Source organism: Falco rusticolus, chromosome 5 (assembly GCF_015220075.1).
Source record: "Falco rusticolus isolate bFalRus1 chromosome 5, bFalRus1.pri, whole genome shotgun sequence".
In the NCBI taxonomy this organism is placed as follows: Eukaryota; Metazoa; Chordata; class Aves; order Falconiformes; family Falconidae; genus Falco; species Falco rusticolus.
The window spans coordinates 81,564,866-81,583,865 of record NC_051191.1 but is presented as its reverse complement, the minus strand read 5'-3'; the positions used below and the strand labels follow the sequence as shown (position 1 = coordinate 81,583,865).

At 39.5% G+C, this 19,000-nt stretch overlaps 1 protein-coding gene across 1 annotated transcript in view; it reads right to left on the bottom strand.

Moving 5' to 3' along the window:
• The window catches only part of VWF (von Willebrand factor), a 145,445-nt gene that overhangs the window by 62,851 nt on the left and 63,594 nt on the right, over positions 1–19,000 (bottom strand). Inside the window, exons 23-32 of the mRNA XM_037389450.1 lie at positions 18,157–18,291; positions 14,852–14,998; positions 14,058–14,198; positions 12,307–12,426; positions 11,534–11,690; positions 10,771–10,929; positions 9,428–9,563; positions 5,460–6,799; positions 4,559–4,678; positions 2,230–2,373 (exon numbers count right to left, since the gene is read on the bottom strand). Coding sequence (XP_037245347.1) covers positions 2,230–2,373; positions 4,559–4,678; positions 5,460–6,799; positions 9,428–9,563; positions 10,771–10,929; positions 11,534–11,690; positions 12,307–12,426; positions 14,058–14,198; positions 14,852–14,998; positions 18,157–18,291 — 2,599 coding nt within the window. The remainder of the gene's footprint in view (positions 1–2,229; positions 2,374–4,558; positions 4,679–5,459; positions 6,800–9,427; positions 9,564–10,770; positions 10,930–11,533; positions 11,691–12,306; positions 12,427–14,057; positions 14,199–14,851; positions 14,999–18,156; positions 18,292–19,000) is intronic.

Sequence of the window (19,000 nt, the reverse complement as noted above, 5' to 3'; positions counted from 1 at the left end):
ATTGCTCAATGTGCTCCCTATGACTCTCCTAAATACCCATGAATGCTGAACAGAGGCATGTTTATGTGATGCTCAGTTCTCTTGCATAGATTGCTCTTTTAGCTGAATGAAGGCTTATATAGTCAGCTCTTGCTTGCAGTTAGTTTTCTTTTTTATTTCCCCCAGTTATTTCTTACGTGAAGTTGTACACAATTTCATCATGTCTGAATATTCCCCAGAGCTTCTTCTCAATAGGTAACTTAAGGCAAAATTTGCCTGATGTTATCTTATTGAAGAAACATGGGAAAGCTTTGTGGTACAGGCTGCTCTTTTTTTTTTTTTCTTTTTTTTTTTCTGCCTATGCACTCAAATACTCTGTAGTTTTTCACTATTCCTTACCAATAAAATGTATCTCTCCCCTGCAGTTTCCTCATGGTTAAATGAAACAGAAAGGCAAACGCTTTCTGCAGCAAGACTTCTGCATTGATGGCAACAGATCCCACAGTTGCTCTCTACACATACAGCTTTTTGACCGAAACAGGATGATTTGGATCAGCTAAGACTGAATAAGGATTACTACACAGGATTGTGTTTTTACCATAGGGAAGCCAGCACAAATAAGAAGAAACAGTGCTGGCCTGATAGTAACGATATTTTTGATAGGCAAATCCTGATCAAGCCTTCCATATGACAGAAAAGATCCCCAAAGCTACCTAGGGAACTGCAACATCCAGACTCATCCATCTACACTTTTTTTAAGCAGCCTCTGCATTTCCAGAGGCCCGAGCACAGACAGAAAGACATGAATGACCGTGCGTTTCCCATGGATGCTGACTCCCCTACATAGTCAGCCCAATTCACACACATTACAAGGTGCAGAACAGGACCACAGTGACTTATTTTCATTACTTCATTTGGGAGGAACTACTTCTACTCTATTCCATTTTGGTTCATTATACCACATCCCTCATCATGGTCTCTGAGCATTTTCCAATGAGACATAAACAAATCACTAACGAGTATGTCATGTGGCTGCCTCTCCCATTTCATTTCCCAAAGGCCGTGTTTTCTCTGTTTATCCTGTAGTTCAGTGTGGCTTACTATACACATTACATGGAAGGCTTCATGAAACTTATCTATTTGTACGTAACAATTTATCCCACAACGAGCCTATAGAAGTCTCATCAGCCATCTGGTATTTTTATTTCTCCAGGCTGAGAAAGCAATCATGGCTAATCCTCCTGCGAACTATGGAAGTCAGGTTTTATTTCTCACTTTTCTGTACCAATAACTCTTTACAGTCTGAAGTAGGCCAAAGACCCCAAAAATCTGTGTACTCCCTCAACTCTTATAGGACCCTAATGCTAGGCGGCTGCCAGAGCAAATGTGGTTCCAGTCCAGAAGAACAAAATTCTCAGGATATCTGGTGAAAGATCAGATATGCTGTAGGAGAATCATTTTTTGCTGAACCCTACAACTGATACATGTGTGTGTACTGAATTTCCACAGACCCAGCGGGAAATCTGTGTTATATTTTAGCACGTGAAAATGAAGTGGACATGTTTTTCAGGATGCGGTCGTCTGGAACAGAAGATATTTCGTAAGTAACCCTTTAGCTAAGCTAAGGTGCTGCCTTAGGCCATCCTTGCTCCCTGGCACCATCCCCAGCCTTCTGCCAATCCGAATCCTTGTGGGATCAGCACAGCAACTTGAATGAGGGAACTGAAACACCCAGAATATAACTACTGTTTTGTGAAGTTATTTTTCAAGCAGATCAGTTACACTGGCTCAGCACAGAGTAACAAACATCTGGCAAAGGCAGCTATTGAAGTCAGCATAAGCAGTTCTACTGCTAAACGTCTAATCAACTAATCTATGCTGAAAGGTTGATGATCAAAGTCTTTAATACTTAGTTATGTTTTGCTTGCTAGAAAGATAATGGATGCAAATCCTGAGAATTACTTCAAGGTTAAAAAAAAAAAGTCTTCTTCTTTCCAAAACACCTTAAGATACACCCTAATTCAACTAACCTATGAATACAATTTAATAGAGAACATTGAACCTTTACCAAAAAATGTATGTATAGTAAAGACATAAGTAAACTAAAAAGACTGAGAGTCCTGCTGCAGAACACTACCACAACAGCACTGGCTTAAATTGGTAACTGGGACCAGGCTATATTTAGCATTTCTGCTTTTTTTTTTTTTCCCCTCCTCTTGTTTAAACATCAATATCCACATAATCACTCACCTAGTCTGGTAGGACCTTGCTCCCTTTGTTGAATTGAGTGCACCATCTCTACAAGCTTTTCGGTCTCTTGAGGCATGTTCCATGAAATTTCTAGATTATTTTCCCTGGCATACTGGAGGACTGACACATGAATTGAAGTATTGCCTGAAGCAGAAAGCAGAAAATAAACATTTTAAGCAATGCATACAAATGTCTTAAAATAAATCTAAAGGATACATTATGGTTGTGTTTTACATTAAGCACAACTAGACAGTGATTTTCCATCAGTGTGAAAGCTGCATTTTCAATCAAATGATTAAAACTGAACTATTCCCAGGTGAAAAAATATGCAAGAACTGCTAGAAACGGTTTGCTTTTTTGTCAAGAATGAGCATGCAGTCTTTTACCTCAGATCAATTTGACCATGACTAGCAAACCTCACTTTATTGATCTCCAAATATTGTTCCTTTTCCACTTTAAAATTTTCTAAACATTTTTTTTATAACGTCTATATTGTCTTGCAAGAGCAGTAGTTTGGTGCCCCATTTGTCTCATAAGCCAAGCTCCTCAGATGACTACATTTCATGCAGATTTCCCTCTGCCATACATCACTTGAGTGACATGCATCAGGCTGCAGCATGGGACATAGTGCACCCCGGGAATGTGACCTGCAATGGTGAATGAAGAGAAATTCCAAGTTCTGCTATTCTCAGACATCCTAGTTCTGCCTATACATTACATAAGTATGAATGAAACTATTAACAGAGGGTTGATGCAGACAGTTAATATATATATCAGACTTGCAGAACTGAACTGGGCAATACATTGTTTATAATCATCGGCTGTACCTCTCTCTTCATGGTCTTAGAAGGACTTCTACTGTATACTGAAGATACTTTTGTATATAGCATATTATTCTTTATCAATGCTTTGTAAAATATTTAAGATTGAAGTTAATAATAACTGTGATTTCATGTACTCACCATACTTTTACAATTTTTCTGCAGTTGTCTTTAAAATTTTAAAGTCAAGGCTGTAGTGAGAAGCCATTTCATAGCTACATTATTATTGTCCTGCTGTTAATGATGTAACATTTGCTGTTACAGGCTTCAAGGATAAGGAAAACAGCTAGGCTAAAAGAAATTGTTGATTTATTGTCTGTGTTTATTTCACTTGGCTTGCTTCTCTATAGCGTGCATGTACACAGTTTTCAGAAACAGTGTCTTCCATGTATAATCTCTAAAAAATCTAAGTTATTGTAGACATACAGAAATGCTATACTTTTCCTCTATGAGCTCTCTATTTAGTACAAGTGCTGGTAATCAACTCTTTTGAAAGCACAGGTATAATACAAAAGGTCAACGCCAGTGGGAAACACTAGCAGCAACAGCACTTGCTCCATGGAAATGGTTTAAAGCTGAATTGAAGTACAACTCTCATAGAAAAACCCTTGTTTGTTAAAACAAATGCGACTGGGAAAGCACAGGATCCTGTGCAGCCCCTGCCATGCAGATGGACTTGGTGCAAGTGCACGAGATGTCCTAACTTACTACATGTGCCACAGGGTCCCTTCATGTATGTGCAGGACAGTATGGCATTCTGCCAGGGTGGCTGCGCTGATATCTTTGCTGAGTGACGTAACTGGAGGTGTACCTCCTACCAGCACATACTGTGCAAGCAGAGTGAGTCTAGCACTCCCAAAAAGTGTCTGTCATTCAACACGGGTCAGGAAATAAACTGTAAAAAGTCAGTTCCAGCAGCCTTGGTTAGCCAAAAAGGGGTGGTCAGAACCAGAAATGCCTGCTCCAAAGACCAGAACCTTGCAGTTGGACCAAACCTGAACCAAAACCCCTCTGAATTATCTATTCTTACTTGGACCAGATCTGAATTCGAACTATTAATTTCCAGTTTGTTGAACCTGATCCAGAACTGAACTGAAAACAAGAATGTATTCCTGCTTTTCTGTCACAGAGTAACAGTTCAGCTAAATTTCCACCACCTCCGTGCCTGTTTGGCACACATACTTCTTATGTCCAGTGCAGTATAAAGGGCAGCGCTCACGAAAGCTGCTGTCCAAGTTATTCCTCATCACACGATTCGCTGAATTGGATGTCAAACCTTTATTCACCTGAACCAGAACAGCTTGGATTGGGAGGAAACTGAACTGCATCTGAACCAAGAGCTTTACTAGACTGATTTTCCCAGTATAAACTTAAATTTTTTTGAAGGATTGGAGTAAGTAATTTAAAAATAAAAATTAAAAAACCTTTACTGAGCAGCTGTTTTGTCCTGTATAAGCAAAAGAATACAAAATGTCTTTATGTGTTTGAGTTAACAGACAGATACGTACCAATCTCAACCCTTTCAATAAAAGCCCGTACAAAGTTTTTCATTTCCTCAAACTCTGATGCTCCAATATTGGAACTTCCATCCAGAAGAAACATGACATCCATTGGTTTGTTGCACAACTCTAAGGAAGGAGGATGGGGGGAGGTTATTTATGCATGATAACCAGAAGTAACATCTGCTAATTTACTGGTAGGAGCAGAAAGGGCAGAGATACCTGCATTTTGGGAAAGCAAAGCAGGATAACGATCAGTTGAAGCCATAAGTGATGCCTCTTTAGGGAAAACCTTGAGATTTATATTCAGTGGGATACATGGGTATTTCAATTCCTGCTTTTCTACTAATGCTATTTTACTCTCAGGAGACTAAAACAAAACCAACAGCAAACAAAAAATCCCAAACAAAACCAAACCAAACCAATACAAAAAAAACCAAAAAAACAAAACAAAAAAAAAAAAACCAACCTACAAAATACACACCACATCACCACCACTACCAGGGAAAAAACTAAAAAAAGCAACAAAACAAAACACAACAAACACAAAAAATGAAGTTTCTTCAGGAAAAAGGAAGTATAATTTCACTTGCTTGAGGCAGGCAGATGAGAATAACTTTTTTTTGTCTGTAACCCTCCAACCTATCTGAAAGTTACTGTACTTTACTAAGCAATGGAGCCAAGGACTGCTGAACCTGCAGAAGGCTGGCTGCAGGTCCGTGCTTGGTACTGCTGAACTGGGGCAGCATTCTCAGCCTCCAGTGAAGATAAATGCTCTTTTCTTGGCATTTGGACAACAAAACACCAAATGAGATATGGGAACCCTTCAAATTTCAGTGATGTGAGGGGGAAACGGAGGAGACAGGACAGAGGAAAAAGCAAATTACACAGAAAATGCATCCAACTTTACCTGGAATTTCTGTCCAAAGTTTACGAGAGCAGCACGACTGCAGCACTAATTCAGGTGCTTCTTCAATAAGTGTACTATAACTATGCAAGATAATTGGGTTATTAGGCTGGCTGATCTTTCTGAGCTCTTGAATATTGGCATTGGGGGTTATGCCTATGGGAATAACATTTATGCTGCTGGGAGGTCGTGTGATAACATCAGTGGAAGGACTGGATGACACCATATACACCAAGTGAGGAACATCTTGCCTGCCCCCATTCACTGCTGTAAATGTGTGTTTGGAAATATAATCGAGGGCATTCCCAGTGTTAGTAGCCTTCCCTCCTTGATAGGGTATGCTCCTCACCTTCTCAATAATACTTTCCTTTGACTGTATTTCCCTGAAGGAATACTCCAGAGTCACAGTCTCTGAATACTGCATGACTGTAACATGAATATCTTCCTGTCCCACATTCATTCTTGTGACCACCCTCTCGAGGAACTTTTTGACAATCTTGAAATTTTCCTCCCCTACATTGTCAGATCCTTCCACAATAAAAGCAATGTCCAACCTTTTGCGAGTGGGCTTTTCTGAAAAGGGGGGTGGTGCTGTGAGTCCCCACGTGGGAGCTAGGACACTGGATATTGTTGGAAGAGATGTAGCTTGTAACAGAGAACTTTCTTCAGGTCCAAGATCACATAGATGATCAATGAGGAGATCCTGATTTTCCATCAGCTCTAACATGTTGTTCAGTAGGAAGGCTCTATTAGCTGGTGACTGTTTTTCAATGAACCTGATTTGCTCCACATTAACATACGGTCCAATCCCCACAGGTATTACTGCAATGTTTTTATTCTTCAAAGCTGTCAGGAGGCTGCGGAGTTTTCCTGGAGATTTGCTTGCTATAAATAGCACTACAATTCTGGCAGCATTGGTCCTTTCTGCTTTTCCAAACACGTGAAACACAGTGTATTTAAGGCCTTCAGCAGCGGACGCTACTTCATCACCTGTGTATTTTATGCTTTGGACAATTTTTCTCATCTGGGACTTTGTTTTGATATCTTTAAGGCCAAGATAGATTGTAGGGCCAGCCCTATACACTAGAACTGACACTCGGATTTTCTTTTGGGAGATGTGGAGTTTCTTCATCATGCCAGTTATGAAAGTCTTCAGCTGTTCAAAGTCCTCCTCTGACAGCTTGTTAGAGCCATCCATTAGAAAGGCCAAGTCCATCATCTTGCTACATGAGTATTCACTGGGTGGTAGTTCAATGTCCTCCTCTGGAGCAGGTGTTGTCGGTATTAGGGTGTCGTCCCCTGGCTCACATGGTACACAGGTTAAGTTCTTCCCTTCACACAGACTACAAAAATCACCAAATTTAAGTGGAAAAAAATCAATGCTTATAATAAACATCACCCACATATAATAAAATAATGTCCATACGGAAACTGTTAAACATCTCAAAAACACAACAAAACCAAAACATGATGTGAAGGATGTTTTCCCCATCCCATTTCCCCACAACTCCCCACAAGGTATTGTGCAGCTAAACCCTGTATGTTAACGCATGTTTGTTTAGATCAGGAAACGTGACATACTATGACTTGTTTGTCAGAGGAAACTCCTTACAAGAGCCTTTGGCAGAATATGTACAATCTGTGTCTGGAAACTGTCTAGAAACCCACTAAGCTTCAGCAACACAGCTGCCTACAAGCCACTGGTGGACTGAACTGGCAGATCTGGTTTGCTTCATAAGAAAGCAAAACATGAGGCAAACTGGAGGCAGCTAACACAAAGTAAAATCCCAGAGTAGGAAAGACACTTTTAGCTCTGATACGACTTAACAGACTCCATAAGGAGGTCTTTGTTTCTACCTCTACAGTGCTCTATGTTCCTCTTCTTTTTCCTGATATTATTTTAATTTGGACACAGCTTTGGCACACATTCATCCTCCATTTTTTTTTATGTCTCTCTTATCTTACTTTTATTTACCATGTCCTCTTTTTCAGTCCCTCTTCTCATATTAAATGTCGTATTTCACCTATAGCTTTTTAGTCCTATGTCTTCCCTCACCATTTCTACTCACCTCTCTTACTAAATTTTTTTCTTCCCCTTTCCATTTCAGCTCTCATTTTTCTTTTTCCTCCATCTCTGCCTTTTCCACTATTCGTCCTTCTGTACCACCATGAGATTTTTCACCTCTGCCACACTCCACCTTTTAGGGACTTGTTTATAATTCATCTCTTTCTATCTACAGTAAGGCTTTAACACTTCTGCCCTTCTAATTCCTAGTTGCATGACCCTCTTCACTTATCAGAGCAAAGAACGTGACTGTACTTATGCACAGGGTGATACAGACTCAGTCAGTATATTTTCCTTGTTGTACTGGACAGTCCAAGAAACAGAACAGGAAAAGTTTATGAAAGGGCAAGGACCAAAAAATGCTTGTTTTCACTGCCAGAGAAAACCAAGAGTGTACAAATTAAGCAAGTCAATACTGGAAGAAGCTGCCCTTTTTCCAAGAAAAGACTCCACTTTACACGTAGCACCTTAGTTTAAGTACCGTGTTCTTTCCAAGCTGCTTTTAGTGTATTCCTAATTGAAGAACACACAGCTACTTTTGGCATTAAGGTATAGCAACAGAAGATTTATTATTTTAATCCTAATATGAATGAACCTCTTCTAGTTTCCAATTTCCTTTGGATATTTGCTATAAAATTCATTTTTGTGCAATATTTTCTATTGTTTGTACAGATGGTGTAGGCATCTAAATTAGGTGACAGATATGCAAAAGGATGTTTCCCTAGTGAGGTAAGTTTTCCTAATGTTCTGAAATCTTTTGTGAGCAGCAGCCAGTGTATCAACATTTAAGATAAATTATTATTAAGGATTACAAAAATTAAGGAACAGAGACTCATTTGTGAAGGCTCTTTTTTGACCTTTTGATGGAATTCAAGGCTCTTCGTGTATACAATTAAAATACATATATATATATATTTAATTGATTAGCCTAACAGTCTTATACCCTGGGTTTATAGACAGACATACGCCAGCCCTGGCAAGAGGCCAGGAATTCAAAGTTCATACCCATTCAGAGCTTCTGTGAGGTTCAGAGCACTTGGAGCTAAGGCGTTAGTCTAGGCTAATAGCTGCTGCAGTTTTACAACTCAGTTTCTATTAAATACGGTCAAAATAGAAGATGGAAAAACCCCTTGTAATTCACAGCACTGTGACTACTGAAAGTATCCATAAAGGGTCTAGACATCTGGAGAATGCCAGACTTCCCGATACTCCAGGCCATGGCGTAATACGCCACTGGGCAGTGTACAGAATGAAAATCAGTCTGTGCCCCATTGCAGCTGAAGGCCTTCATCCTGCATGGTGCACAGCATGGTGCACCCTGCCCTTAATTTCATCGTATTTGAAATGCATGCATGCAGGACCAGGCCATGGGAGATCATCTTAAAATCTTGAGGAAATTGGTTTTCCAACAATAGTACACAATTCCAACTGCTAATAATCTCAGCAAGTTCTAGACTGAGTGCACATTCAGATCTTGTACTATATGTAGGATTTTTTTAGTACTGGCAGAAGAGAAGAGTCTGATGGCTTTACCGCTGTTGAATCACACCTTACACAAAAAGAAATGGAATATCTGAAGCCAGCAGGGCCACCTACACATGGGAAAAGGCCTTTTTTGAAATAAATTTATGAACTTTACTTGCTTAAATTCAGCTGACATCCTATAACCCCTATTGTCACTGAAAAACTTCAGCTTCAGCTTGTATGTGAATATGTATGTGAATCACATTGTATGTGATTGCATGTGAATAAATATTATTTCTTGACATAAAAGATGGTTTCCAAGCTTCATCTTCAGTAGTACATTAAAAGTCACGTCCAAAAACGTGTTCACGTGGATGTGCTTCATCTCCCTCCCTTCATCCTACTGAACAGCATGCTGTTTCACTGCATAATCCCATCATACCAAGATTGACAGTGCTGTGGATCCTCTCTGTTCAAAACTATTCTCCTTCCATGCGGGACCTTGACATCTCCAACTGCACACATGGGACAGTCTTCAGAACTGACACAATCCAGGGACAGTTCATCAAGTATTTTCCCTGTTTCAAAACAGCACGGTAGTATAAAGATGCCAGGTTTTCTGAATTGCAAAACTAATCATTTACCCTACTATGAAAAACATAAGGCTTCAGAGTTGTGCTCAAGTGTTCTGAATACTGTGCTGTGTTACGGCCACTGCCAGATTGACACAGGGTAATATTTCCTTTCTTCATAACCACTTTTATTTAGATATTGGAAGTGCTTAACTCAGTGCATAACCTGCAATTGCCAGTACCATACAGAAGGGGAATATGTCTTTAGAAGAAAGCATTGAAGAGGACAGGAGAAAATGGCATTTTTTCTTTTTACATATGTATTATTTATTTCTCCCAGTATCCCCTACCATACTCTAATCAGAGATACCAGGGCCCAAAATAGCTATTTTGGGTCTTAAAATACCTACTTTCTTTGCCTTCATGCCTCCTCATTCTGCCCTTAGGAGCTATTTATTCATCTGAGTTTTCACTCTCCTTTTGGATCTCACTTGTCTTTCACTCTTTCCCTTTCTGTTTGTCTTTCTTCTCTCTCATGCCGTATTTCCCATATTATTCCCTTGCACCTTTCAACGAGATTGTTGTCAGGAACAGTTAAACTGGAAACCCAAGCTCACAGAAGGATGCCTGCTAGGCTCTCTCAGCAGCACGAGAGCCTTGGAGATAGTAAGCAGGTCAAGACAACATGTTTCTGCTACTGCAGTAGTTACACTGAAGGTGAGCACTTATGAGCATTCAACACAAATTCGTACCCTACTTTAACTACAGTCAACAACCTCTGTTGCTACACAGCCCCTCATCCTCCTGTCTTCCTTTCTTATCACCCCATTCTTATCTGCTCTTGTTTTTGCTGGTAGTATTTCATTCTCCTTTTCTAGGCACCGTTTCATGCCCTTCACCTGGCATGCACAGCACACTGTGCTCAGTTCACAAACTCAGTCCAGGGTGCCTAACGGCCTTCCTCCTTATGCAGTAAGAAACTGCAGTGAAAACATGTCAGTAAGCCTGTTAAGGAATTAACTGCTACATCTAAGTATTTTGCAACCTCCAGCCTTACAAATCTGTGAATCTTTCTGGACTGTAAGACCTCTTTTCATGCAATAGGAACACTTAGGGATAAAAAAATCCAAAAAACTCTACAGCAATACCAACAAATACCAGAAGCATAGCAGAAAAAAGGTAAGTAATTCCTTAAAGGAAAAGATGGACTTACCTGCAGGACAGTGTACGTGGCATCCTTCCACACACTGCAGAGGACACTCCAAAGGCTGCGGGTGCTGGCACGTTATAGGACAAGCAGGTCCACAGGTATTATATCGCCATTCACATTGATAATCTAATTCCTGTTTATTCAGGTCCTCACAGCTTTGTGCTATGGCAGTAAAAGAATCAGAGGAAAAAATAATCAAAGCAGAGTGTATTCACCATGCCTCTCATTCGTGATGCCTCTCAGAACTACACCACCAAATCCAGTCTAAGGGGGACCACACATATACAGAAAAAGAGATTTCCATCTTTAAATTTATTTATTTATTTTGCTATATTATTTTTTACTACATCCAGGGTAGGCCACTTCTTCACACCTGCATCTTTTTTCAAATAATGAAATACTTGCTCTAACCAGAGATACTTGGGTTTGATGAAAAAAATTGAAAAAAAAAAACAACTAACTTTAAGCTTTAATTAAAAAAATATATGTATATTACAGAAACCATTTCCTCCTCTAGATTTGTTTGCACCACAGACTACTATATCTCCTAATTGAGGGAATGTTTTTTCCAGGTATGCCTCTGAACATAAACAGAAAAGGGACTGGAAATGTCAGTGTGAGCTGCTAGTGCAGTCCCACTAGAGTGAACTTCTCTGGACATAAGTGGGAGCAAAGCTGGATGAGAACAGTCTATCTGAGCCAACAACTTACTGATTAAAAGCTTGAACCTTTTCACCCAATACTTCCTCATCTACCCTGTACTTACGACACAGAGCTGGTGATCTCCAGTGAACAGCAACACCTTTTTGTGCACAGGCATGTGCATAGGCCGCTATAGTGTCACAGAAGCAAGCACAGTCCCCAATAGATTCACAAGCACAAGTGTCATACATGCAAATATCTATGTAGGGCTCAGGATTCACCTACAAAAGAGAAATACGAGGTACAGTACACTCAATGATTCCCTTCATCTCCTTCTTGTAGACATATAACCTTCAGATGATTTGGCTGCTCCATTTGCCAGGAGTTGAAGTGCCAGATAAATCAGTGCAGATCTTTCTGCTAATGCCAGCAAGGACTCAGACTGGGCCATGTTCTCAAAGCTGCTATAGACACCATAGTTTATTGTCCCTTAATATTCCTCATATGGAGTAACTTTATACGATTTTGGGCCGTGTCCCCATACCCTCTTGTGCAGCAGTTTGGGTAGAATGCAGTCTGAATGCCATTACATTAGTTCAGCTACCCCTCCCCTCAAATCTCATCCCTTGTGCTTGACTTCATGTGCCAGTCTCTGGGGACTTGAGCAAAATTTCCCTCAAGCAAAAGTTATTCTGTAGCTTACTACTAGGTGGTATCCTGCATTTTCCCATGAAGCACCAACTACACGACAGGGTCAGAGATGAGAACACCAACTAGTCAGCCTCCCCTAAGTCCTGTATGCTGTCAGCACAACCTTATTTTTCCCCTCAGCTGTCATTAGTGTCAGCACAGATCGTGCAGAATTGAAGAATGTGAAACACACGACACAATACTCACAAGTTTTTTGCATTCTTCAAAGAGATCCCCAGACAAAATGCTGCACGACGTTTCCACCATCACCTGCTTCACTATGTTTCCATTACACAGTGGAGGCATCAAGGTCTGTTCCCGGTTGGGCTTAATATTTTAAAAGACAAGTACACATTGCATTAGCCTTGCCTTCAGGAACTCAGGACTCTTCAGAGTGAAGTAACAGACTCACTAGCCCTAGACAATTTTTCATGACAAAGGAAATTGCTTCTTTGAGTAAAGTTTCAGCCTGTTGTATGACAGGCATAGATCCTGCCACAGCAGAACGCAAAGTAGGTCACCTCCTACATTTTCTCCAGCTCTACCTTGTGTGCTGCAGTTTTAACATAGGCATTTTGATTACACGAAGTCCCGTTGTACCAAATATCCATCCTGAAAAATGATCATTCACAGCTCTACAGAAGGCCGTCGAGATTCTCAAATATGACCAGTTCTTCAGCAGACAATACCCAAGGCCACTGCTGAATAAGACTGGCTCAGTAGTCTCTCCTTCTCCCATTGAATTTATCTAAGAACAAGGAGCAGTAGTATTGACACAGCACTTATCACAAAGACAGTCTGCAGGTTCCGTCCTACAGCTATTACACTGAAATGAGAAGTTGCTCATTCCCAGTCATACCCTGCAGTCTCACTCCACATTATCACAACTTCTGTGCTCCAATCAAGTTGTATCAAAAAAGTGATATTCAGCAAGACAATACTGTGGCTATGTCACACTTGCCCATAACTAGCGAGCTAACACAAAAGATTTCATGTGATCAAAAATAAATCATTTGGTTTATGTTCTGATAATGTACATATCTTAAGGAAAGGTCTGAAATAGGCCTTTTTTCCCCCTCTCTGAAAATTTAGCTGAATATTCAAGAGAAAGTTTTCTGTCTTAAAAGCATCATCTGAATAAAATGCTTCATTTTACAAATGTCAAAACAAGTTGCCTTCCAGTTCTTTCCTCTCACCTTTTGGTTTGGAAATACTTTTGCCCAGAATTATCTGTCAGCTCAAGACAAATTTATTATTCAATTTCATTTTTTTAGAACTCTGCATTCGGAAAAGAAGTATACTCTCACATGTAGCATAACTAGTACCCCGTGAAATCCCCTGATCTCTGGCACCAGGGCACAGATAACACTTTCGGATAGCACGTAACCTCCTCTAAAGTCAGAAGCAGTGGCAATATGGTCTTATACGCCCTCCTGTATCTTGCTTTTTCTGTTCAAGCCTCTCCAATCTGAAAGTAATAACTGAATGCTCTTTAAAATAGATCAAGAAGCATATAGAAAGAAATTAATCTGTGCATCCAGTGGTTCATAAACAGACAGACTAAGATTCAGGATACAGAAATTTGGATAGGAAAATACAATTTTTTTATCTGAACTCCCCCTGTCTGGAAATTACAGCTGTTTGGGGTTTTTTTAGATTAAGCTCTAAAATGAGATTTCCAGTTATACCTGGATTTCATGCATCTGGGCTGGCAAACTCTATGAACAGCCTTTACCGTACAGATTGGCTATTTTAACATTCAACTGAAGCCAGGCAGCGCAGAGGCCTTAAGTGAGTTAATTGATCTTTTATCAGATTTCAAGAAATAGTATTATTTGGCAAAAATGTAGGGGAAGGGGTTCATTTCTCCTTATTTTTATCCTTTCAAACCTCTTTGCCCACTCTTGAGTGATACTGTAACCGGTATTAATTAGTTTTCACAGTCCATTTGCAATTACCTTTTCAACATCAGCACAGTATGGATTAACTTTCCAAGAATTCCCAAAGTCAACTGGATCTACTTCAAGATGTTCATTGCTGCTGGTCAAATCATTGTTTTGGATTCCATCAAAATTTCCACACAGACCACACACTTGATCCTTGCAGGGAAAGAAACACAAAATATATAAATCTTACATCTGTAGACTGGCTTAGGGTTTTGTTAAGGCTTTTTAGCCTAGTGTTTTAATGGCACGAGGCTTAAAAACTGAATTATCCTTGGCCTTGCCAAGTTCACTAAGATAGACATAGTCTCTCTCAGAGAACATTTAGCTCCTATTCCCATTCTGTTTAGCTGAAAGTAGGACCATACTTTCTCCAAGGACTTCAGGAAGCGAGATGACAGTTCTGATCAGTGGTGCCTGTTGGCTCTATTTGGAGTGCGTGCCCAAATCCCATTTTATTTCTGGAGATGACTGTCCTATTGCCATCATGACTAAATCTGGCTCCTTAGACTGCTCTTCTGGAATACAGAAGAAATCACTCAAGGCATAGCTATTCTGAGGCACCACACATTCATCCCTTCTGTTATAGCTCATCTCCAGTGACCCAGAATTTACCCCTTACAGTTGAACTACGGGGAAAGTAAGCAACCCTTACGGTATTACTAAAAAAAAAAAGCCTTTGTTTTCACGCAAGTACCTAATATTCCATGGAAATCTATCAGCATGTCTGCATAAAAAATGTTATTCCCCAGAGACAGGGTAAAGTCTCTTCTTTAGTGAGAATAAGAAGTAAAGCAAAAAACACTTACTTTGAAATTGCCTTTTAAGATAACTGAGACTCCCATGGCCAGATCCCAGGTCACACTGATGCTTTTGCCCAGTAGAATGATGTAATAACGGCCAGACTTTATGACTTCTAAATCATTGTCATCTTTAGGAGGTATCTTGATGTTTACCTGAACAAAAAAAACCACATTGTGCTATTGACCATGTCTCTAATTGCTATTTCATGTAGGTCACTTACCCAAGTGGGACATGTGCTCATAGGTTAACAGCTATTTCCGAATGTGCTCTTCTTCAAAGAACAGATAATTCCCATACGCTATACAGATGCTCCAGAGCACTTGCTGTAAGCCAGGTATGGGTAAGGGACCGAATACAGGATTGTCTTACACTGAAAAGTTGCTGTGGATAAATTATTGCCTTAGAAACAACACTTCTGAACAGAAAATTTGAATACAAGTATGGTATTTCCATCTCATTGCATTTCTGTAATTTTGAATGTGGGAAAGTCCCTCGGACTCCCAGGGCATAACATACACTCACCACAAATGCTGATACATAAATCAATGACTGCTAAACAGAAGGAAGGCTGATAAAGAGGACAATTTATATAATATAATATTTAATTTTATATTTTATATATTTATAATATATTATATATATTTATATTATAATTTATTATTATATATATAAGTACTCCCCATTAATGATCAGTTCAGTAATTGGTCAATGGTTCACTGAATAATTATGTTTTATTTTTATTTCATCTTTTTAGGAAACTAATAATTCTGTGCTCCTGAGGAAGGTAGCAACAAAAGGGCTGGCTAGGTTTTAAGTGTAAAATGAGCTGGGCGAACCACATGCATCAGTGACCTCTGAAGGACAAGAGCCTGATCCTGAAGTCAGGAAGGACCTTCTTCCCAACCCAGCTACACCAACAGGAAAAATCTTGACAGATTCCTTTCAGTGTCTTTTCGTTTTTCCATCACTTTCATTGCCCCTGTGTGCCTCTTTCTCTTTCCATCTGGCTGCAAATTCACCGCCTCCAGCTACTAAGAAGGTAAGAGATTAATTTAAAATGCTTTCTTTCACACCATAATCCCCTTTCAATGGAAACTCTAATAGGATTATTAACAACATTTGGAGAGAAAGGTCTGGCACGGCTGTTACTTTAAGCACTATTAATGCATTAACTGAAAACTGCTTACTTGTGGAAGAGGCAGGTGAAAACTTTCAATCAGTACAAATAGCGATTAAAGCAAGAGCAAAAGAGAAGCCCAAAAATCACTCACCCACTCCCTAGTTTGAGAGCAAAATATTTCCTCATCCCACTATTCTTTCTTCCTCAACTCAGTAAAAGCTTAGCACTTTAATTCAATTCTCTTCATCTCTGGTTTATTATCAGAAACCTTTATCCCGAGAGAAGACAGTTCACATCCTACAGGGATTTCCTAAAGAGGGCCTTAGAGCCTTCAGTGTCTTTAGGAAAGAATATATTAAAACATATTTTAGAAACTGAAAGCTTTTTCATCTTCTCCTATGCCCATATTACTATGCAGTCTCGTCACACTCGAACACTTAACTTCTAAATATAGTAGTTACTGTCTTCCCAAACTGAGGCAAAAATCAGAGAAAAAAGCTGAACTGGGAGGTTGACCTAAAATACAGAATCTCTATGTTTATGGAGGCTTTTTGCCCAACCATGAAGTCATAAACTTTGACCTTGCAAACTGGCAAATTTATTTGCTTCAAAAAAAGCAAAAATGATTTTGTGATATTTTTTTTTTAACATGAGCCAGAACTGTAACATGCAGATACTTCAATTAAGTCCCCATTTACTTAAAAGCTGCTCTCAAAAAAGTAACATCTTAAAAGACTACTGCTTGAAAACATTTTAATGGCAAAAAAAGACTTGATTCTCCAGCTTGCTTCTAAGGATTCTTGTGGGAAAGGAGTGTAGGAAGTCAGGACTGGGTAAGAATTTGCCTAAGGGTCTTCAAATATATTTTTTTTTTCCTTGAACTCTCCTTCAGTTGCTGTTATTTCTAAGAAAACCTGCTCTAGATATGACACTGAGCCTTAAACTCTCTAGAAAGACAGCTACAAATTGTCAAGGATTAGCTCTTGCAGACTTAGCTCTTGCAAGGACATACTCTTCTCAGGAACCAATGTGCTTTGTTGCTGGAGTTGCTGGACTCCTAATCACCGCCTGTCTTTTCTGGCCCTTCTTTAGGTGTCCAAATGCAATCACAGCTTTTCTGAAAGTCTGTCACCTAAAGATTTCAGACAAAGCCTGGCTCTATGGAATGATCCCTGCACTCCTATTCACCCTCACCCAGGCAGGGGATTCTTTACCAGCAGAAATGAAGAATTCATTTGGGCAACCAATATGTCCTATGTTCAATTCTTCCAGCAACCAAAAGCCTACATGGACCATATGCTGTCAAGATGCCCTGCACAGACACCGAATAATGATCATGTTTTAAGTGTTCCTGTCAAGTGTCAGTGGCACCCAGCAATTTGCAGGCTACACAAAACCTGGTACAGCTTTGTCTGCTGCAGAACAAGGCAAACGTAGAGCGGTTTTTTGCAAATCTCTGGTCCAGATGCCAGTTCAGAGCACAGTACTCCTGAAAACGAAGCGATTGAAACACTATGATCCACTGTAGCTCTGTAATGTTTGAACACACAGACGGTCTTAATTGTTACAGTCCTCAAGGCAAAACCTGAACTCTGCTCTTCGGAAAGCTTTTTTCCTGCCATGAAGGGAGACATGGGAAGTGGGAGTGAATCTTGGTCAATTCTTCAAGTGTTTCTTGGTTGGAAAGGGAGAAAAAAGAAGAATCCTGTCATCTAGATTTTCCATCTGACAATTTAACAAGGGAAAGGACAGTTGATATTTGCTTCTGCAGTATCAGCTTGTTAGAGCCATGACTTCTTTTTTTCCTGTGTGGTCAGTCCTTCAGATGGCTAAATTAACTCTCAAGTTTTACTAGTCATAGGACAGTCACTTCTTAGCTCTTCCTTGCACTTAAAGTAGCTTGAAATAGATTTAGACCTCCCATGTTTAGAAAGGACATTCCTCATATGAGCTGACATTGAAGAGCCATCTTATCTGAGATAAATTTGTTGGCATCAAGCAGAAATACCAAAATGGCATTATACCTCTGGGAGCAAAGTGGATAATTATAATCCTGCTCATCTGTTCATTTTATGATTAAGAACCACTGAGCATGAGGTCATTCATGCCTCATCTTACTAAGCAACATCAAATTCTTTTCCCAAAAAAAAAGGGGGGGGGGGGGGGGGAAGATAACAGAAGCATACGTACATTTCCATTAAACAACTCTATTTCCCCACTTTCATACAGAATAATAACCCTTTTGGTGCACTTTTCTCCAGTGAAGCCACAGCCTTCATTTGAAATTAGTATCCGGAATGTTCCAGAATCATCCTTGCAGAAATCCTATCAGATGAAAATAAATGAATGAGTCATTAATGTGGAACATTTGAAAAACACATACAGCTCTATGGAGAAAAAGCATAGGATATATGTTGGCATGCCAATTGTTCCTATACTGATTTATTTTGCGCTTAGTGTTGACACTCATGTGGTCCACCCCTTAAAAAGTGAGCCACACTGCCAGTGACACACACACACATATGCATATTTTGCAGGGTATCTTTTGGCAGGGAGAATCCATGCTATTACAGTTTCTGTGATATTTTAAAGATGTACAATATGCACAGCATACATTTCAATACACAGATATTGGTTGATTTAACAGTGGAAAACAAGAGTCTGAAGCTTTAATGATAAAACAAATATATCACCTTAGAAGGTTAGGTTAGAAAGAAACTTGCTGCACAGTCCTGAGCAAAAAGTTTTATGCCCATGTTTTCCCACCTGTACATGAATAATAATTACAATGATGTCAACCTATTTCTTGGGGAGCAATTATATAGTTTAATGTATTGATTTTCTTTTAAGTCAAATATTTCTGAGATGCATGGAGAGTTAGTAATATATTTATATGACTCATGACTCTCAGGCCTTTCAGTTTTTTGGCAGGTTGTTTGAGGTTTTTTCACTACACGCCTTTAAGAAAAAGATTCTGTCTGTAGGTTGTGTTTGTTATTTGAGGAAAACAGATCTCATTTTCGTTTTAAGTAGT